Genomic DNA, 20,112 nt, shown 5'->3' on the forward strand with positions numbered 1-20,112 from the left:
TGCCCCCATAGACCTAATCCCCAATCCATTCTACCATGACCATGTTTCCTTGATTAGGCAGGTTGTAAGAGGGTAAGAATATATCACCGTAGCAGTGCTGAATATCCAGACTCAACAAAAAAAAACCTGTTTTAAGGCTATATATAGAACAACACGATAAAAGTTTGGACTTATAACGGTATATCTAACATCATTGTAATGATAAAATGTAGTATTAATACAAAAAATATTACCGATTATGTTTGATCTATCTTTATGAAGTTTAAAAGTAAATCAAAAGATACCGATTGTTAAGGGTAGGAAAGTAGGTAGGCTCATATGATGGAGATAAAAGACAAACGAGATTTTTCTAAAATCATTTGAGTTATGTATGTAACTCACCCGCACTTCTCACTATTTTCAGTCACCGTTCGACTGGTCAATCTCAGCTTTCATCCTTTCTGCGGAGCTTTTACAATTTCGTGAGACCAATGCCTCCCTTAAAGGAACCATAAAGAGGCTGTGATCTCTTGAAGGTGAAAATGTCGTGAATTCTGACGGTTACTGGAGGGCATGTTTCATTTACAGTCGCTTTGTATTCCGCAGAATGTAGTCCTCCGAATACTTGTAGTGAAAGTGCCCTTTTCGATGGTGCACCAATTCTGATATATTCATTGAAGAAATCTATCAGTTCTTGTTGAGTTAGATTCCTCAATGCCGCTATCTGTTTCCATCAGGACAAGTCAACAGATATTAGATTTTAATGATTTCCGTAAGAACCAAGAAAACATAAAATTTACGTGCAGTCTCAAGATCACAAGTGAGTTCCCCAGTAGGAAAAGAAAGTTCTTACCTCAGACTCTTTTCGGTCAAACTTGAGGGTACCATCAGCGATTTCTCGCCAGTAAAATGAAGTTTCCTCCCTCAAGTTTTTGTGCTTCTCGAGTTTCATATCAATCAACGCATTTACATTGCTCTGTGAGAGATATAATATATTGTAATCAGTCACCGTTTAACTTCAAAAAGGTCTGAATGTAAGGAGAATAAAGGCCAAAACCCTCACAAAGGCAAGTAATATAAATGGGTTATTCATGTACACAAAGATCATTTGACAAATGGACTTCCAAACCTAAAGGAAACTTATTGGAAATATATATCTAATGAAATTACAAGAATTATTTGGCGCAACGGTTATCATGTCAATTTAACAAAGCTCCTTCATATGTGAAGGACCAACTTGGTTTTTTTTTTTTTTGGTTCTCATTTTCTGAATCTAATTTGAAGGACTCTAAATCGTCTGAAAGGAATGGACTAAAAATCAACCTGAAGCAGCCATTCAGACAAAAAACATTCTGAAATCCGACTTGAGCCAATTGACCCCGAGTCAGATCCCAGATCTGACTTAGAAAAAAACAAACACGACCAACCTAATTCTTGCTACATGGTCAATGCCTCCATGGGCATGTATTTAAAGAGATCAATAATGCTACATTAACCATCTACTTCACCAATTTAGAACATCTAACCATTCATGATACATTTCGTACAGATGCACATCTTGTACCGAAAAAATGAAGAGCACCGGTATGTCAGCTGACTTTCCGTCAAGACGAGGTATTGATGTGAAGTAAACAGTCAAAAGGATGTTCTGTTTGACCCTTTAAAGGCCTCCACGAACCAAACCTGTCTCAAAGCATACGTCTCAACCTGTCTCAAAGAGGATGATATAACAAGTGCCCATCATTCTTGTTTGAAGAGGCATACACTTCAAGACGATGGTGCCTCATTTCAGCATGAAATGTATGCCTCAAGGCTTGCCTCAACCGTTTCTAAGACATCAATAATCTGCAGTGCCGTCGAAGAGAGATTATCTTACCTTGAATTCATCAGGAGACATCTCATGGAGTTTACTCTCAAATTCCTTAAGAAACGCTTCTACTCTCAATTTTATTTGTCCAGGATCCTGCCAAGTTCCATGTAGCTATTCAGACAAGACGAAGTTGAAAAATGACCTAATAACGCACAGAAATAGTTCAGACTTTTAGTTACCTTAGCTGTAGATTGGATAATAAACTGCAAGCCCCGTATGCCATGATCATTCCTACATGTACGGAGAGCTGGAATTTTAAGACGCGGAATAACAGTAACTTAAATGGGGGATAAACTGAAAGAGTACCTCTGCATAAGCACAGTTATGTAACCAAGTTGCTCAACTGAGCGAAGTTGGTGAAAAACTGGTTGCTTTGCGATGAGAGCAAAGAGCTGAAGTTTCACATTGGACATCAATTCATCCTGGTGAACCTAAAATGCAACAGAAAGATCACGTATCACCGTATTAAGTATTAACACCATCATTACATTAAGACAACTTCTGCAAAGTAATATAATGAGTTACTGGAAAGCATAAAAGACCAGAACCAGGGTTTGAGTAAAGCGATTGATTTTGCTTTCCTTTTCAGACTCCTCCTAAGCACCTAAGCTTCATATAAATAAGGTAAGTAGAAAGTAAAAACTGTAAAGGAGAAGTTCTCGAAGGCTTGGAATGCCTTGAAATAGGTCAAAATGTGATTGAGTGAGGAACACAAAATCACGATTGGAATAACTTTGAGATAAACATGAGAAAGTACAATTGACTGTTGCAACGGTAAGCTGAAGGCTCGAAGGAGTGAAGTTGAAAAAAGATGTGGATAAGCGTAACAGTTGTTAGAAGCACTGTGCCTAATGGGCCTTGTAATAAAGGGACTGGACAAAGTTCCATGCGGAACCAAGTCAATGGACACTCAATTGGACAATTTTGGATTTCTTTTACTGTTCTATGACTGGAGAAACTTGGATCTTGAGAAGTACCTGGATGTAGTAGATGAGAGCTGAATTTTCATCACTCTGATTTAGGACTTCAACTGGATAGAAATGATTAATGCCCCTTTGAAGCTTGACAACTCGTTTTGTCAAATGCTCAGAAGGAAAAAGAGGTCTTGACATGGGTTTGAGACCCTTAAAAAAGATATCTTCGATATTCTGAATCATTGACTCTGCTTCATTAGGCTCAATATTTCCTAGTATCAAATAATCAAGTGGCATTACAAAAGTTAGAATACACCGCGGACCTCAATATCTACACTATAATGGTAATTTGCTAGATGTATACCTGCTACATAACACTCTAAAAACGCTTTTGAGAGCAGAAGAGGGGAAAAGTTTGTAAGATCAGCAGCTTCAAGATGCGGAAGGACTTCAAGCTCTTCAGTCCAAGGCCATGCAAGATCTACCAGAACCAATGAGCAGTAGTACATAGCTTGCTGATAAGGTTGTTGAAACTTGAAATTTTGGTATTCCTTTGTTACAGTTTCCTGAGTTACAGAAACAAAGAACAATGAACATTATCTAAACACGTAAATCATCCAAATGAGTAGTTAATGAAGTTATGAAACATCTTATCTTTTTTCAAAAGAAAGCGAGGTTAGCAAACTTAGCATCAACTAGTTGTATATCTGATAAATCTAATTAGTTCATGCTGAAAGGTGATACACTACACCGAGGTCTTCTACGGTGAACTTGAAAAGAATACATCGCAAAACTTACTGTTAAAATCTAGTTCATGGGTATTAATGTATTATACTATTATATGCTCATAACATAATAATAAAACACGATAAACAAACTATGATACCCCTAAACATTTAACAGAACACTATAGCAGTCAAGTGATACACAGGACATATATGTATATATTTTCTTGTCTTAGCTAGTTAGCTGTCAAGCCCTTTATCTTACTTGGACCTTTTTACTCTATAACCTACCATTGCTATTACATTATCATGAGACATTAACCTAGAATGGTAACTTACCATCCTAACAGTGGCTAACACGACCGCAATGTAAGCAAGCTCACATAAGATGTATACATGAAATCTCCCATTAAAATAAAGAACTAGCAAGAGTGAGCGAGTTCGTATAAGTTTAGAATTAGTATATGTTCAAGCAAGTAATTAGATTTCGGTTATGGTTCGGTCCAATGGAAATGGAAATAAGCTTGCAGTATAAGTTCACTTGAATTCTTCATATTCAAATCTCCTATTGTCTTTAAGGCGAGTACCTGAATCCAAATTACTGTACTGATAAGATTCCACAAAATATTTGATTAGAGCACACAGACTTACCTTAATAACAGAAAATCTGTCTGGTTTTACTTTGAACTCCTGAATCTGTTGAACCACTTTATCAACTAAGATCCTCATTTTGTGATTATAACCTGTAACAATTACCTAACCAAGAAAGCAAAATATCAGTACATAAACAATACTACTCTGGTATGACACCTTTTAGCGCAGAGCCGCCTCTACACCTTAGGAGATTAAGTGGGTATTATTACATTACTACTATTTGTTTGGTTTCAACTCTCACATTAAAGATGTGAACCACAAATATGTATCGAAAATTACAAGTTACTCGTTCGGTGCCCCCTTAAATAATAAAGTTGATAAGATATGGAAAAGTAACCTGGAACCCAGAAGCCGTGCTGGTTATCCCATAATTTAGACCCGCAACTTGAGCATCATAAGCTGAAAGTACCAGAAATAAGGTCAAATCCTGATCGATTTCGAGGAATATAATCACAGGATGAAGTCTACATGAGACGTTCAGCATATTGCAGAAAATAACTATTCTGCCTCAAATAACCATCGAAGAATGCAATTAGCACGTTGCAGATTGCATTTAATGATCACACTTTCTGTTGTTTAGTATCTGAATTTAAGGAATATGGTCTTTAATAGTACTTCATCAAAACAGTTTCTGACGTAAATATTTTATATGCAAAATGAGATAAACAAAAATATAATTTCACATAATGGTTTAAGTTTAGAAGCAATTAAGCATAGGTATTTTTATTATTGTTTTAGACTTTTTGGTTAGAAATTGTCCATTCCCATAAGAGTGCTTATTTGCTCAAAAACAAGATTCTGATCCTTGTCTTAAAAGAGTGAAGCACGGGCTGTTTTAAAACTTCAAGCAAGACGGTATTAGTGAATTAAGCTCTTCAAAACTCCATAGACAAGTAGCTACTCATAGAAATTCTTAATTACAGACTTAAACAATGGTGAAACTTAGGTTTTGCATCAAGAGTTTATAGAGAGACAAAGAGGAATGGAACTTCTAATCATATTTTTATTCTTAATTACTCACCATATTCATTCAAGTAATCCATCAACAATCGCGTGAAAATATTAGTAAGAACTCCAGCTTCAGGGGTATAGCTTGTATATGGACAGTTGAAATCTATCTTAACATAAGCCTTAGGACTCGAGAACATTGTGTCAGGCTTATACCACAGTGTTGAGTATGATGACTTCCTCAAGAGAACCGGATACTTATCCTGAATAAATAGCCAGTGACAGTTTCAAGAAAGGTCAAATACACTTAAAGTGACAGTTTAGAGAAAGGACAGCTCATAAAAGTGCGGTACTATGACATTCGTTTTACCTTTTCTGAGACACCTTTAAGTGATAAATCAGTGGGAATGAAGACATTAGGTGTTGGTAGATGTAAATGTTCATTAGGAGCTGCTTCAATCCATTGCTGCAAATGGTAAAAATGTTTGAAAAACAAAAGTTAAGTACATGTTATAACAGAAAATCTGAACTAATTTTTGCTCAGAAAATCAAACTAATCCATAAAAAAATCCACAACCACAGGCCAGAGGTAACTACATTCACTATTGCAACCTAATGTGACAATAAATTTTGCCATTCCAAAACACACCTGTATCACGGAACTACTAATTTTCTGAAGGGAGTATGCAGTTCCATACCAAGGCTCAACCATGTCAGTCTGTCCTTCAAATTTCTTCGACTCCCAAAAGATTCTGCTCAACAGGGAATAAATCATATTGTGCATAAAGAAGTTAACCAGATTACCAGAGTCACCAGACAAATTTAGATAAAATTCAGAGGTAGGAGAGGTTTTAGACTGGAATTATTTGTTTCTCTCTTCCTCTTGGTGTATATGAACTGCGGTTTCTTTCTTTCTCTCGCTAGAACTGTTTCAGATTTAAATTTTTTATCGCCATCTCTTCTTTTGCTTTTCACCTTCCCTTAAATTTCAGAGGGAACTGAAATTATCTCTGAAATACTGAAATATTGAACTTTCTTTTTATATGCATCTTGGTTCAAAGTTCAAACCTATTGTTCATCGAAACTCTTTTTCATTTTGAATAATATATATGTATATATATATATATATATACATAAACGAAAACCATATTTTTCACTCGCCTGTTAATAAACTACTTCCTTCGTCGGATACATATACCCATAAGGGCTGTACCACGCTACCGCTGACTATGTTGCCATAATCTCAATTCTTTAAGTGAAGTGAAAAGACAATCAACAGTCACCTTACCTTACATTTTCTGGGGTGAGCTCATCGAGTACCGTTTGAATAAGGCCCGGACTGAACTTAGAAGGCAAGGAAGATCCTACTATCCAATCGTTCGGGGGATACAGCTGAAATTACATTTCCAAACTGTTACTTGAGGGAGCAATATAAAGCTGGTAAACTACGACTGTAAGTAAACATTAACAAATGTAGTCCAGGGACTAAAGAAAAACCTCTGTTTCGCCAGAGCAAACAGAATACGCTCAGCTCAAGGAGACAACAATTGGAAATATATTTTAGAACGTTTTTTGAAAGAACTAACTGATTGATATGAAGTGAAAAATGACCAAAACTCTCAAGGACAACCCTTTCTTTTGTCAAAAGGATCCATAAATTGTAGTTAGGCTTCAGCTCTCTCTTCTGGCTAGTTTGGACAGGTTTTCATAGGGAGCCCAAGCAACGAAACATCTTGATGTCTTTTTAAGATTGACCCAAGACTAACAGGAAATTGGGCCTTTGTTATACATTCCGCATTTTGTGTATCGTAGCACAAAGAATCAAGAAAGAAGCACATGCCAAACAACAAAATATCCCGAAATTTTGCAAATTGTCAGGAAGACGTATTTATAGAGAAAAGACCTGTTTAAAATACTTGGCGGTTAACACTTACCCTATACTGGCTCATAGGATCACATATATATAATTCAGGATATGTTTTTAGGCGAGGAGTAACTGCTCATCAAGTAATCCTCACAACAGATAAGCACATTCTACTATTTGGTCCTAACAGTTGTTCATCCAAATTTCAAACGCGCCTTTATCTTACACCATATCATGCTTACTCGAGCCTATGGAGTCCACAAGGAGATGAAACAAATATATGTATAGTGAGGATGATGTTCTCATAGACCAATAGAGAAATAACAGTGTACTGAATAGATAGATCTGATGTTTAAAATCACAGGAAAAAAAAATGACCTGGAAGTGAAATTTCAAAACTACAATCAACCAGAAAAACTAATTGTGGTATTAGCATAGGTTACCTCCATGTTTGATGCAAGCCCAACCACATAATTAATAGGAGGACTTTTATCCCGATAATGGAACCCCGTCTCACAAATAGCCGAAAGCTTGATAAAAAAAAAACTCGTCAGTCCTGATACTGACAAGGCGTTAAGCAGCTAGCAAATGCAGATATGCAATATTACAAGCAATATATCAAAGAAATAAGTAATTATGTATTCTTCATTAGCCATATGCGCATTCATGTTAAAACCCAAAATTCATAACCAACAAACCATTTCAAAGTTGGGAACTGAATACGGCATCACCAAACTAATAACTCTAAGAACAGGTGGTGACAACTCAGAATTCTTCACCCTTCTAATACACCAAGATTTATTGCTCTAAAAAGAAGCTATAATGAAACATTAGAACAGCTTTTTCAGGGTCCAATGCCGATATACTTATATGTAGGGTATGAAATTTTGGTTCGGTATAGATTTTGGTATATCTTTCATTTAGAATGGGAATAACGAAAGTTGACCATATACTAACAAAAATTCTGGTAAGTTTACCAAGACTTTATTCAGAGTTTCAGATGCTCCTATGAAGTAGTAAGTGGTTGTTACTGTAAGCAATTAACTGCAATCTTACGTTTATTTGAATTTTTAAAAATGAATTTGAATGAATAAATATCAAAAGTACACTATACAGACGTGATAGAGCATCCCAACAATCTGGGGAGACTCCTAAAAACAGAAAAATTTATAGCCATCCGGGGATGGGGGCTAACATGATGTTAGATTGAACTACTCACGGCCTCCCAAGCTACAGTAAAAAATCTGCATAAGATAAGCAACTGGCCAATTCCTTCCCCCCTACTCCAATGGCACACGTACAACGTACCCTAGATTGCTATATCACGCAATTCTCTTTGAAGATTCCCACATTCTTCTGCTTCCAATTACACCAAACAATCACATGAGTAGCACCGTCCAAATTTCTTTCCCTTTCTGGCAGCATCATAAACTCATATTGAACCAAAGCGACCTTTACTGCTCATGATGAGCACCAAGTCACCTACACCGTGTGAAGGGGTAACTCCATGCCTTAAGCGCAACCTTGCAATGACGCATACAATGGTTGACCAATTATAGATCTTTTTTGCGCATAATGCTTCTATTAACATCAATTCCTCCTCTCTAGTCATCACATCCATAGTAGTATTTTACGTAAGCAAGTAGCCATGGGAAGCAAATTCTATTCAGGCTAAGCCCTCAGGCTCAGGATCAACTCAGGGCCGAGGCCAAGCCAAGACAATCCATGCCTCCTCTTTTTATTTGAATGTAGATATGTTATACAATATAAATGTCTGAAAATCTGCTTTAAAGCAGCACAGCAGCTGCTTTTTAAGATGCAGTTGTGCAGCTGTTCTGCGGGCAGCAGCTGCTGTTGCAAAACAGTTGTCCTTGCACATTAAAGCAAAAACAAGAAACGAAAAACTGCAGCAGTAATTGTTTGATGAAAATTAAAAACAAAAAGGGAGGAAGAACAGCCATCAAGGAGAAGAACAAGAACACAGCCATGAAGAAATGGAAGTTTTACTTCTTTACTGTGTTTTCACAACTCTTTACTTCTCCATCACCTGCAGCTGCTGATTGGTATCCTGATGAACTGAACACTGAGCCTTCCTTCTTGCAAGATATGCTAAACAGATAATGAAATAAGTCTTTTCATGCTCTAGCCTTGCAGCAAACCAAGCCCCAACATCTTGTTCTTACATCTCCACCGACACTCTACAAAAAGATTCGAAACTCGATCTTGTTTTATATGCCCCTCTATACCGCACTCCCACAAGTACCTCCAAGTCTAATTGATTCTCATTCCCCCGATCTAACTCATTTACGAAAAGGTTATCTTTCACTTCCCAAATGCCAAAGCCATTTAGAGTTATATCTTTGGACAACATAAAAGAAATATTGAAAAGAGAAACAAAGGCTCTTGCGTATGATATATTTATTGAGTGGATTTAGTAATAAATTTTTTATAGATTTCTAAAGACTTCTTTTGGAAACGGAGATTATTGAAGAACTCAATAGTGAATTAAAAACTTAAAGTAGGATAGATAGGAGACCATACTTTCAAATTGAAAAGAAGTAAGATAAAACATGACAAGACAAGAAAGTCGAAAGGAGCTCAAAAATTTTAAAACCGTGATTAAACCAAGAATATACAATAAAGATGAATCCAAAAAATTTTGGAGTGCTTGAATGAGTCATGTGAAAACAAAAAATGGCATACCTCATCAAATATCCATTTGTTAACACCTGATCGTTGTAAGAGGCGAATGTATTTGAACAACAACCCAATGACACCTTCCATCTGCTCTGTCGTTCAGTTAATGAGACCTATATTAGACTTTAAAATGAAATACAGAAAAAAGGGCAGTGAAGACCGAGGAAAGCTCAATAAGCCATGAAGAAGACTCAATACTAATGACAGGACTAACCGTGGCCAGCATCAGTAAGATCAATAACTACTTTAAAGAAAGCAAACTCATGACTCCAATCATCTTCACCAGCGGATAAACCTGTCGCCCAGCCTGCATGTTTTCAGTAAATCCAGTGAGAACGCCATATGGAGCAAGCAAATAGTTAGTAACCTAATACCTGATTAATAGAACTACCAATATTAGCTCAGTAACTAGGACCTGTTCCTAGTTAAATGTAATTTACAGCTTGATCTGTTTACGATAACTAAGACAGTAAGTTAAAAATGGTGTCGGCATCTACTTGCGTAGACAGGTTAGATTACTCTGAAAGATTACCCTGCTTCGTATGTTCCCCAGGCTTACTACCTTAATTATCTGAAACACGTCAAGCTGTAAATTATAATTAAAATAGTAAGCATGGGGAGCGTCCAAAGCACGGTACTCTTTCAGAGTACTCTTACCTATCTATGCAAGTAGATGCCTGAACCATTGTCAAAAGAAAAACAATATGATTGCGTACTCGGGAGCTCAAGTGTCCGTACATAATAATAGTTGAATCAAACAAGTATTCATCATACCAAACACTTCATTAATACATTTCAGTCTTCATATAAACGTCACATAAATTCTCTTTGATTATCTAAACTCTACCTTTATTAATAAATCAACTAAGGCCTATTTGTAGATGGAGGGACTTTCTCTAAATCAAATCAATTTCTAATTACATCTTTGATGCCTTAAATAAAGGGAAAAGGAAGAAAGAAAAGAAAAATAACAAGGGTTGGCCTCAAAACCTCATAAAGCTATACATCAGAGTGAATAAAATTCATAATATGGAGATATACTAATAAGACATCTTTCAAGAGACAATTGAAGGCAACAACCAACTTGGTACTTAGCAACCAGATCTTACAATAGCCATAGTATGGAGATAGAGAAAAAGAAATGGCTTATAGCAGGTCAAGAACGATGGTGTTAAAGACAAAAGGCAAGTGGTTGTTTTAGTTCTGAAAAGACAAGAAGTACAACCAGATGACTTCATATCATTTAATGCAATCTTTTCCGAAGTCCAGTTAAGCAATAAGTAGAATTTTCTAAAATTTCAGGTCAGGTGAAAAGGTAGAGTAAAACAGGTTTATTTTGTTTTTGGAAGTTAGAAGAACTTGTGTAAATCCCTGTTAGAATTAGCTCAGTCTTGCAATTTCTGTTTCATTTTTAGTATGATTTATACTACTTGGTACTTACTACTTAGAGATCGCTATGAAGACTTGCATGCTTGACCACATTATGGTATTAAGCAGCTAGCAATCTCCAAATTGCGATATTGTTGAAATTGTAATCCAAACTCCAATATAGGATCAGAGACTTCTCTTCTTTTACTATTTGGACCATAGAGGGCTACCAAGAAAGTTGACACTTGCCACCTTTCCAGGTTCGAGATCATTTGGACCTAATACCAAAATGAATTTCCGTTAGCTGTTCATAATCTTCCAAACTCAGGAAGGGCATGATCTTTGTTCAGAATGAAATCAAAGGCAATAAAACAGCACTTCAATTAGAGGTGTGTGTGATTTGTTTAGGAGTTATACACAGCCGGATTTGAAAATAGATTTGATTAAGAACTAAGGATGTATTGCCGAGTACAACAACCTAGAAGGCCCACTCAAGAAACGGTCAGCCGGTGAAAAACTATCTAAACGATACTATTGCTGACAAAAATTGTTAAAAAAAAAAAATCATAATCAAATACAGAACAGCCATTATGAGCAGATTTCAACATAACAATCGGTTTCATAGATTAATGGTTTTAGAATGTCAAAGGTGTAAGCTATCATACAATTTACATGTAGGAACAGCTGGAAAGTAGAGTATCTATTCAGATCTTACCTAATGTTTTCAGGATATAGAACAAAGACCCTTCTCCTTCATGGCCAATAAGATGACCAAGATACCTAGAAGGTGCTTCTCTATAATGGCGAATGCTTGGAGTGCTTGGCCATATAATTTTCAATTTGTCACCTTGCTTTATGGGAACAACTTTTACAAGAATCTGAAAAAAAGGAAAGGTTAACAAAAGAAAGTAAACAACAAGATCTAATTTTGATTTTTGTGTATCATTTCTGCGGTAAATGTACATCTACATCAGATGCAACTCTCAAGAAGCAAGCCCAAAAGTAGCAACAGCTGTCCCCCAACACTGCCTGTGGTAAAATCTATATAATTAATACCCAGAGCCAGAGGTACCTGAAGATGGTCATTCGTACAAGGCTGCCCCGGATAATTGAAACAACTTCTATCAGTATTCGGGATTTGCTCGAATTTGTGATCAACCAAGAGCTGAAGTTCATCGAGACTTTCTGTAACCATTCATCACCAGTAAGTCAAACTAACTTTGAGAAATCATCAGCATCATCATGTCAAATGGAATGAGAAAAGGAAGAACTTACTTTTCCCATAAATAACCATGTGCATGAGGTTAGCAGAATAGTGTTCCTTGTAGAATTTAATAAGTTCATCTCGTGTGTCCAGACCTTTTTGTTTCGGGCGAACCTCCAGTGTATCCCAATTTCCTATATTGTTGCATATGTTTTAGTTCATTACAGATTTACAGGGATATAGATGTCACCTAAACTAAAGCAAATGCGATGAATCTAAGTGTTAAAAAAAATATAATAATTGCAAACAGCTGACTTCTTGAAAGAGGAAAAGGAAGTGGTGGGGGCTTGGGATGGCTCAGCCCCATTACGCCCGAACCTTGGTCAAGCAGGGTAAATTTTTTTGATATCCAACACCCAAACTAATTTTTGCAAGCATGGATAGGGACAACAACAAAGCCGAGCAACGCCCCATATTAAAGAAGTTATGTCATATATTTATGCTCACGGACATAAATATCATAAACTGGAAATATCCAGTCACGTGAAGAAAGAACAGCCCTTCTGTCACTTGCCTAGAAAGATACTTCAAAAATGAACATAATATCTTCTACTTTGATAACAACCAACCCAGAGTACTCGACCAGCTCCTTCAATTTACTAAATTTTTTGAAAATTGCCAACCCTAAGAACACATTCGGACCATCCTTATGCAAACCCTAATAAGAGATCTAGTAGACTAACTAGGCATTATGGGGCAACTTCAATCTGCTCACCCACCCCAGGAGAAAGCTAAGCAGTTGGTGGCAGGAATTGGCTACCCCGATCCTCAAGCATAGCCGAGTTACTCGTCAGGGTTTTTCTTTAATAGACCACGGCAATAAGGTCAAACATCTATTCTACCCACCAAAGGGACCTCAGAAACTAATTTCTCCCTGCTAGAATTTTGAGTACAAATGAAGCTCTAAAAGATAAGTAACTACCATTCCACGGTCCAAGTCCATTTGTGCATAGCAGTCTGAAAATAAAAGAGTATGGCCTCAGCTTTTGCTCTTTTGTCCTTGAAAATATCGGTCTCGTGTCTCTTCCACATGATGGAAATAATCACATGTGGGTAGATTTGCGCAGATCTTTTCCTATTTGTGGAACCTTAATTGGTTCCCATTGAGAATCAGCTTTCGTTTTAGCCGCTTAACACCATGATGTATTGAAGGACTTGAGGATAAAAGGCAAAATATTGGGCATTGCAATGGATTAAGAATGATGAATCATTCCCAAATCTTGACTGCATAATGTGTAGTGATTAACATGAACACCTCTCTGATCAAGTTATCTATGGTAGGAAATCTTCCCAACCTAGTAACATTTAGCGTTCTAGGTTTTCACAAGAATATTGGGTTAACCAAGGCTGAAGTTAGAGAAGCGTCTACACTGTAGCGTCTACACTGTAGAGTATCTGAAATTATATGTGGAATCATATAATTATTTTCTTGTTTCTTGCTCTGTGGTTAGTTCTTTGTTGCATGATATCATGTTTCTTTGCAGGACCACATGGTCCAGAAGCACAATTTTCCCAATCCTTTTCCCCACATAACTTAGTTCGAAACTCACGAAGCTGTGCTTAGAGAAGAGCAATATTAAATTTGTATGCTGGTAAGAGAGTCATAAAAAAGGAAGTGTGTTTTTCAGTTCTTTTGCTTTCCCTTTTTTTCCATTCATTTTCTCAATTTATCCATTTTTTCCACTTACTCATTTTTTCATTTTTTTAATAGATTATGACTTGAGGTCTCTCACCACTTAGTGGCTTAGTGCAGTGAAGTAATTCCTCAAGGACACGGAACCTAGTTATCACAGCACTGCCTGCCTTTCAAGATTGTGAAAGGAATTATGGGAAAGGGTTATTGAAGTAATTATATGCAGACGATTAAGAATCGGCAAAGAAAAGTGGGCTGAACAAGACCAGATTTGAGTTTTCCTGAGATATGGCAAGATACTACGGTGCTCATGTCCCCCTGATTACTTAGCAGATCCAAGAGTAAATCTGAAACTCTTACCTGTACTGAATTTATGAAATGGGTGGGACTCTGTAGATATATGTTTCTGAAGCTGAAAAAAATAACCAATTGAATGCAGAAGCAGTAAGTGAGCATGTTTGTCGAAGTACGATTGACACGACAATAAAGAAAGAAATATAGTAAGGGCAGGACAAGCAATTGATTGCAATAGCGTTACGGTTGTTGGATCAAATTACGGATACCTGAGCCATTCTCCAGCCATCTGACAGTAAATTTTTTTGATTCTCTGCAAAAGAGGAGAAAAAGAAAGAACTCATAGTCTTGGACAATTCAAAAGATGGAAGAACCCATGAAATATTCTAACTATCATATAGTGCTCTCACCAGAATCAACAGCTTTTATTTCCCTCGTGGTAGCATCAGAAGACATCAAAGGTTTAATAAAGAACTGGGCAAATCTGAACCAAGCCGAAATAAAACATGAATGATGAGAAGGTTTAATCAAAAAAGAAAAGAAAAAATGGGTAATCAGCTGAGAAACTAAGCCATGGGCTACCTATCCAGAGCTTCTTCAAAAGAGTCAGTGTTAACATCAAAGTAATAGTTCGTTTGCTGGGAAGCAGTAAAAGCATTCGTAGAACCTCCATGCTGCACATTGTACAAAGATCGCATGAGTATCAATCACGTTAAGATTAAAAGAACAGAATAGATTCCATGAAAAGCATAATGAGACCGAAAATAATATAGACAAGAGCAGCAACTATAATATTTCTGGAGAAGATATATCTTCTTTTCATGTACGGATTACGGAATATAGACACTACTAATGATGTACAGTACCAGTATTTTAAGTGACGACACATCAAATGTCTCACAGAAGGATCGTATTAATAACCTAAACTAAGATACAGTTAGTTCAAGAGCGAATTTACCAAAAGATCCACAAAGAAACAACTCATATACGATTATATTACTCTTCTTTGAAAAGTAGCTTAGTTCGACAACGATAGACCAACATGTGGACCCCTTTCATGCAAAGAATGTGAATGGCAATATATACCTCTGTGATGTACTTCGAGTAACTGTCCTCCACTGGATATTTTTCACTCGCATAAAACAGCATATGTTCTGCAAAACGACGAGAGCTAGCACGAATGAAGCACATTTTCTTACAGAATAGTAACGGTTAGAACTTTCAGCAAACACACAATGAGGATTATCTGAAACTTTTGCTTTTGTGCTTTCATAAATTTTCCTTCACATAATAATACAGTAAGTAAAAAAATCATTCTTTTTACCAACGGTTCTTTCTTGTAACTTTTTTTTTTATATAAATCACTCTTATGGTTGATTTCCATCTTTTCTTCAAATTTCTGACTTTTGAGCTTAAAAACTCAAACTTCTTTTTTTTTTTTTGTAGCTTGAATTTATTAATGGATCAAATGTCTATAATTGCTAATATAAGCCGATCAAATCCGAGTCGACCCGATGACATCCCTCCTGGTAGCTAATCCCCACTTGGCCGCCTTTCCGACTTTTCGGGTCTAGCATCATCATAAAACTCGCAGTATCTAAATCATGCTCTGATACCAAATTGTGATGCCTCAGACCTTAGCAGTTGCCGATATTGTCCTCCCTTTGTCCACCACAACGCACAGGTGGTATGAGGTTTTGTTCTTGGCCAGGACTCCAGGAGTTCCCCCAAAAGGCCTTGGTACTTACTAAGCGCCAACGTACACCTATAGCCCAGGCTTTGGACACTCTCGTGATTGTCCACATAATTTTCATCTACTTGAAATAATTTGATACAACCACAACTAGTCAAGATAAATGAATTTTTATCTTCCAAGCATTCAAAATTATCTCTATACGTTCCTAACTGATTACTAAACAAAAAATATGTCCTTGAAATGAAGTAGTTACCGAGAAAGTGAGCAAGTCCTTCAAGACCTTCTGGATCACTAAATGAACCAACATTAACAGCCATTGCCGCAGCAGCCTGAGAAAACACATTGAAATCAAATATTGCTAATGAACTCTATCAATTCATTAATACTAATGAAATTAAACAGATTACTAATCGATCGAAGTGTATAATTGAAGTGGAATTGAAGATTGATCGGAAAATAACCTTATCAGTTTCGGGATCACTGACGAGAAGAACTTGAAGAGAGTTAGAGAGAACGACTCTCCTGTATTCTCTCTTGTCCGTACGAGGCTTTGTTATCTCTACTTCTGAAACTCCTACTGCCATTTTTGTCTCTCTCTCTCTCTCTCCTTCTTCTGCTATTCGTTTCGTCTCCTCCCTCGTCTTCCCCTTCTTCCTTTCTTTCTTTCGTTCTCATGGATTAAAGAGACGCCCCCATTTTGTTAAAGAGACGTCAATTTTGTTAAAGGGAGACCAAGATATTTTTATCTAAACACCAATTTTATAGTCTATCACTTCATAAATTCGTAATAATATTTTGGGAGGCACTACCATTTGACTTTGATTCTCATAAAAGTAGAAATTCATGATTTATTGAATTTAGATATGAATAAGATAGAAGTACTCCATGAATAAACAGAATTTCATGTTAGATGTCTTGAGATCGTAGTTTTTAACTTATCTAATTCATGGTGTAATTAATATGTTGTTGATGTATCCATGCTATGTAGATGTAATGGGCTCTCAAGTCAGATGAGAGCCAGATTGAGATGAATTAAATTCATATATTTAGAGAAAAAAATACATTAAAAACCACATTCTCTACAAGAAATTTACTAAAAAATTAAAACAAGATACAACAAAAAAACAAGTAAAAACCCAAGTACAAATTACTCAATGATTGAATTTCCAAATATTGTTGTTTCAGGTGTCATTTTCAGCATCAGATAAACCCATTTCAAACTGTTACTTATCGAAGAGGATAAACTTGAACTTGATCCAAGATAGGACCACAAAGAGAACCAAAATCAGTATTACTTGTGTGATAGAATGAACTATAGAAAGCAATCCTAGTCCTGGTTGCGGTTGCTTCGAACTTAAAAAGAACAGTCTTGAATTCTCCTTTTGCAGTAGAGCTAAACTGCGCTTTAAACTTAGATTCCCCTGCAAATGCTTCAACTAACATGTCTCCGTTACACCCATTCTTCGCATCTCCAATAGTGAACTTGAGAACATAGACTGTGTTCGGAACTGTTCTTAGAATTTGAGCAATGGAACTTTCTCTTCCTGCAACTAGCTCGATTGCAGCACGACCGAATGGGACTCCAAAATGGTCTGAGTCAATGTACTTGATAGCTTTTAGTGATTCAATCATCCAACCGGGTAGAGGAGATGTAGTATCGTCTTGTTTGGGTGGGATAAGAACACCATTAGCTGAGTTCTTAAATAGATAAGGACCCTCTTCGAAACCACCATTCTTAACTAAACCACCTGGCATTAAGTAGATCACATATTTGTTAGCGGCCGAAATCCCATTGACTTGTAGTAAATAATTCCGATATAATATTCTTGGTCATGAGACTTGTTTTTGTCCATGTTGGACTACTCTCTCACATCCTATACTGTCTAAGGTCTCTCAGCCTAACATGGATGTTTGTTGGGTAACATGGATCATGTGTGACGATGAGCCCATCTTGTCCGGGCTTAATGAGAACTGAGAGGGAGGGTTTGTGGAGAGGTCATAGTTATTATATTCACAAATGTTATTTGGCCCGAAAGTGGAGTCTGGTCACAGGCCGGAAGTTGATATAGACGGCTCCCACTGGTCCGGGGATGTGGAGAGAGAAACGTCTAAACCAATGAAAGCCAGCCATATCAGCTTTCAACCTGTCGTTGGTCCTCATTTTCGGGTCAAATAACATTTCTCTTATATTAGAGGCCTCCATTTGTCTACATGATACTATTATTCAACTTGTAAATAATTTAAAGAAAATGTATATGGTAAATGATTTGTAGAATATTTACCTCTTGGGGGCATTGGAGCAAAGAGCTCCTTAATGGCAACAGCATCTACAAGAGGACCACAAGTAGGATCTTCTTGAATACCTTCATTATGGAAAACGACCTTGGCAGAACCAGAAGTAGCCTTGAAACCCCAAGCATAAGTATCACCACCATTGCTACTATAAAGGGTTTGAAGTGGCAAATCTCCTTGTGCAGGTGAAACTGAAACTCTTAATACTTCATCCTGAGCACAAGTTCTCGAAGCGGCGAATGTTAGAGAATATAGAGACCCATTCTTAACAGGTATCACCTGAGAGACTGAGGCTTCATTCCCAAGCCTTACAGCATGATCTCCATGGGCTACCGCGAAGTACATTCCGCCGGGTTGAGGTCCACCATGAATATACTCAACTAACCCATCAATTTCCCATTTGGGGAGTGAGTATTTCCCTTTGATGACTGTTTTCTCAACATTTTTCGGGTTTGGGCCTTCTTCGAAGTTTCCATTGGGGAGAAATTCTGTGGAAGTTTGAGGAACAAAATGAAAGAAAATTATTTACTAACAACAAGTAGTTCAACAAAAAAAACAACAAATAGTAGAGTACGTATTAAATCTCCACACACAGAGGAATGAATCAATATGTAGTACTAGAGGAACAAATAATTAAATTAAAAATACTTCTATTTTCATGCTTACGGCACGAAATTTCCACCGAAGTTTATTTACTTTCTCTTAATAGCAATGTCTGACCAAAGAATTGAATTTAGAAATATTTCGGCAGAAATGACCGAATTATTTCCATTTACATTATTGAAATTTTCACCGAAACTAAAATTTCACTAGACTAGCAATTTAGGAAAATCAAAAGATATATAGATATAGAGAGAGAGAGCTAATACCATCAAGATTCTGATCAGCAGCTGCTGCAAATGCTAGAGAGGTGAAGAGTAGTGAGAGAACAGTACTGAGGAAGAGAAGTGAAACTTCCATTTTATTTTTATATATAAGAGAATAGACCACAATTGATCAGCTCAACTAGAAGTCTAGAAATGAGCTTGTGATGAGAGAAAGAAGCTCCCTAACTCACTTTATATATAGGTCAGAAGAAGGTAAGCACAAACAGTTGAGAAGCTTCTCTTCATACAGAAAAGAAACACAGACACTATGCAGATCCTCTAATCCCGGAGTTGCATTTCTAATAATGAATAAATATTCCAGCCTACCTATTTTTGCGCCACATGCAGCCTTCAAACCCTAGTTTCTGCACAAAAATATACTCCTCTACAAATATTTAGTACAATGTAAATTTAACTTAAAAAAAAAAAAAAATCAACAACCCACTTTTTTTTTTTTTTTTGAGAATTCGACTACGGTTTACGTTAGTCGTTACAAGGCATTGATGCATCATAGAGATGTAATGAGCATGATAACCGCCTAATTTAAACTGAGACTGAAAGAGGCCTAAAGCCCACAAAGAGGCCTAAAACCCGACAAATTATTACATTATTCATAGCCTACATTACATAGGATAAATCTTGATGGCAACTGCTTCCACGAAACTCAATCCCACGACCTCATGGTCTTAAGAAGGGTGTCCAACCGTTACACCAAAAGGTGGTGGACAGTCAACAACCCACTTAAAGACCAAGGTTTGGTCTTCTACCTTAAAAGTCAAATATTCGAACCCTGACAATTCAAAAAAGAAAAGTTCAACTAAAAAAAGTAACAAAAAAAATAACCAGAAATTAATGAGGTTTTTTTTTTTTTTTTTTTTTTTTTTTTGTTGAACTAAAGAAATTAATGAGGTTGGATAATTAGAATAGATCCAGAAAGGATTGACAACTTATATCAGTATTATTGTGAGGAAACCTAAAAAGTCTTCTTATATGTCTCACCATGCATGTTCACGTTCTAGTGAGGCTCCACATGCCATTAGCCCTAATT

General features: G+C 36.6%; 2 protein-coding genes across 2 annotated transcripts; both read right to left on the reverse strand.

The window, feature by feature from the left end:
* Nucleotides 1-163: 163 nt before the first annotated feature.
* On the reverse strand, nucleotides 164-16,554 carry LOC147541592 (Insulinase (Peptidase family M16) family protein). Its single transcript, XM_086636895.1, has 26 exons — nucleotides 16,368-16,554; nucleotides 16,160-16,235; nucleotides 15,297-15,364; nucleotides 14,793-14,884; nucleotides 14,621-14,694; nucleotides 14,480-14,523; nucleotides 14,277-14,328; nucleotides 12,295-12,417; nucleotides 12,092-12,204; nucleotides 11,735-11,897; nucleotides 9,866-9,958; nucleotides 9,658-9,743; nucleotides 7,398-7,484; nucleotides 6,379-6,482; nucleotides 5,740-5,842; nucleotides 5,461-5,556; nucleotides 5,164-5,353; nucleotides 4,480-4,541; nucleotides 4,140-4,244; nucleotides 3,128-3,329; nucleotides 2,827-3,035; nucleotides 2,156-2,280; nucleotides 2,029-2,080; nucleotides 1,856-1,942; nucleotides 833-955; nucleotides 164-703 (listed from the first exon to the last, which is right to left on the reverse strand). The coding sequence occupies exons 1-26, from the start codon at nucleotides 16,488-16,490 to the stop codon at nucleotides 452-454; spliced, it is 2,904 nt and encodes a 967-aa protein (XP_086493021.1). The 5' UTR covers nucleotides 16,491-16,554; the 3' UTR covers nucleotides 164-451.
* A 374-nt stretch (nucleotides 16,555-16,928) lies between these two features.
* On the reverse strand, nucleotides 16,929-19,345 carry LOC147541593 (protein TEEBE-like). Its single transcript, XM_086635005.1, has 3 exons — nucleotides 19,068-19,345; nucleotides 18,189-18,686; nucleotides 16,929-17,654 (listed from the first exon to the last, which is right to left on the reverse strand). The coding sequence occupies exons 1-3, from the start codon at nucleotides 19,156-19,158 to the stop codon at nucleotides 17,134-17,136; spliced, it is 1,110 nt and encodes a 369-aa protein (XP_086491131.1). The 5' UTR covers nucleotides 19,159-19,345; the 3' UTR covers nucleotides 16,929-17,133.
* Nucleotides 19,346-20,112: the final 767 nt, after the last annotated feature.

The sequence above is a fragment of the Eschscholzia californica genome, unplaced genomic scaffold, assembly GCF_041429995.1.
Source record: "Eschscholzia californica isolate CP2 unplaced genomic scaffold, dmEscCali1.0.p SCAF_4, whole genome shotgun sequence".
Taxonomy (NCBI): domain Eukaryota; kingdom Viridiplantae; phylum Streptophyta; class Magnoliopsida; order Ranunculales; family Papaveraceae; genus Eschscholzia; species Eschscholzia californica.

Excerpts from the sequence above, each read along its gene's own strand:
- LOC147541593 (XM_086635005.1), bottom strand. The coding sequence starts at position 19,158 with ATGGAAGTTTCACTTCTCTTCCTCAGTACTGTTCTCTCACTACTCTTC. Across the intron at positions 18,687-19,067 it reads TGCTGATCAGAATCTTGATG|AATTTCTCCCCAATGGAAAC; the intron begins GTATTAGCTCTC and ends AAACTTCCACAG. Across the intron at positions 17,655-18,188 it reads TGCTCCAATGCCCCCAAGAG|GTGGTTTAGTTAAGAATGGT; the intron begins GTAAATATTCTA and ends ACTTAATGCCAG.
- LOC147541592 (XM_086636895.1), bottom strand. The coding sequence starts at position 16,490 with ATGGCAGTAGGAGTTTCAGAAGTAGAGATAACAAAGCCTCGTACGGAC. Across the intron at positions 11,898-12,091 it reads GTACGAATGACCATCTTCAG|ATTCTTGTAAAAGTTGTTCC; the intron begins GTACCTCTGGCT and ends CCTTTTTTTCAG. Across the intron at positions 6,483-7,397 it reads GGCTTGCATCAAACATGGAG|CTGTATCCCCCGAACGATTG; the intron begins GTAACCTATGCT and ends ATGTAATTTCAG.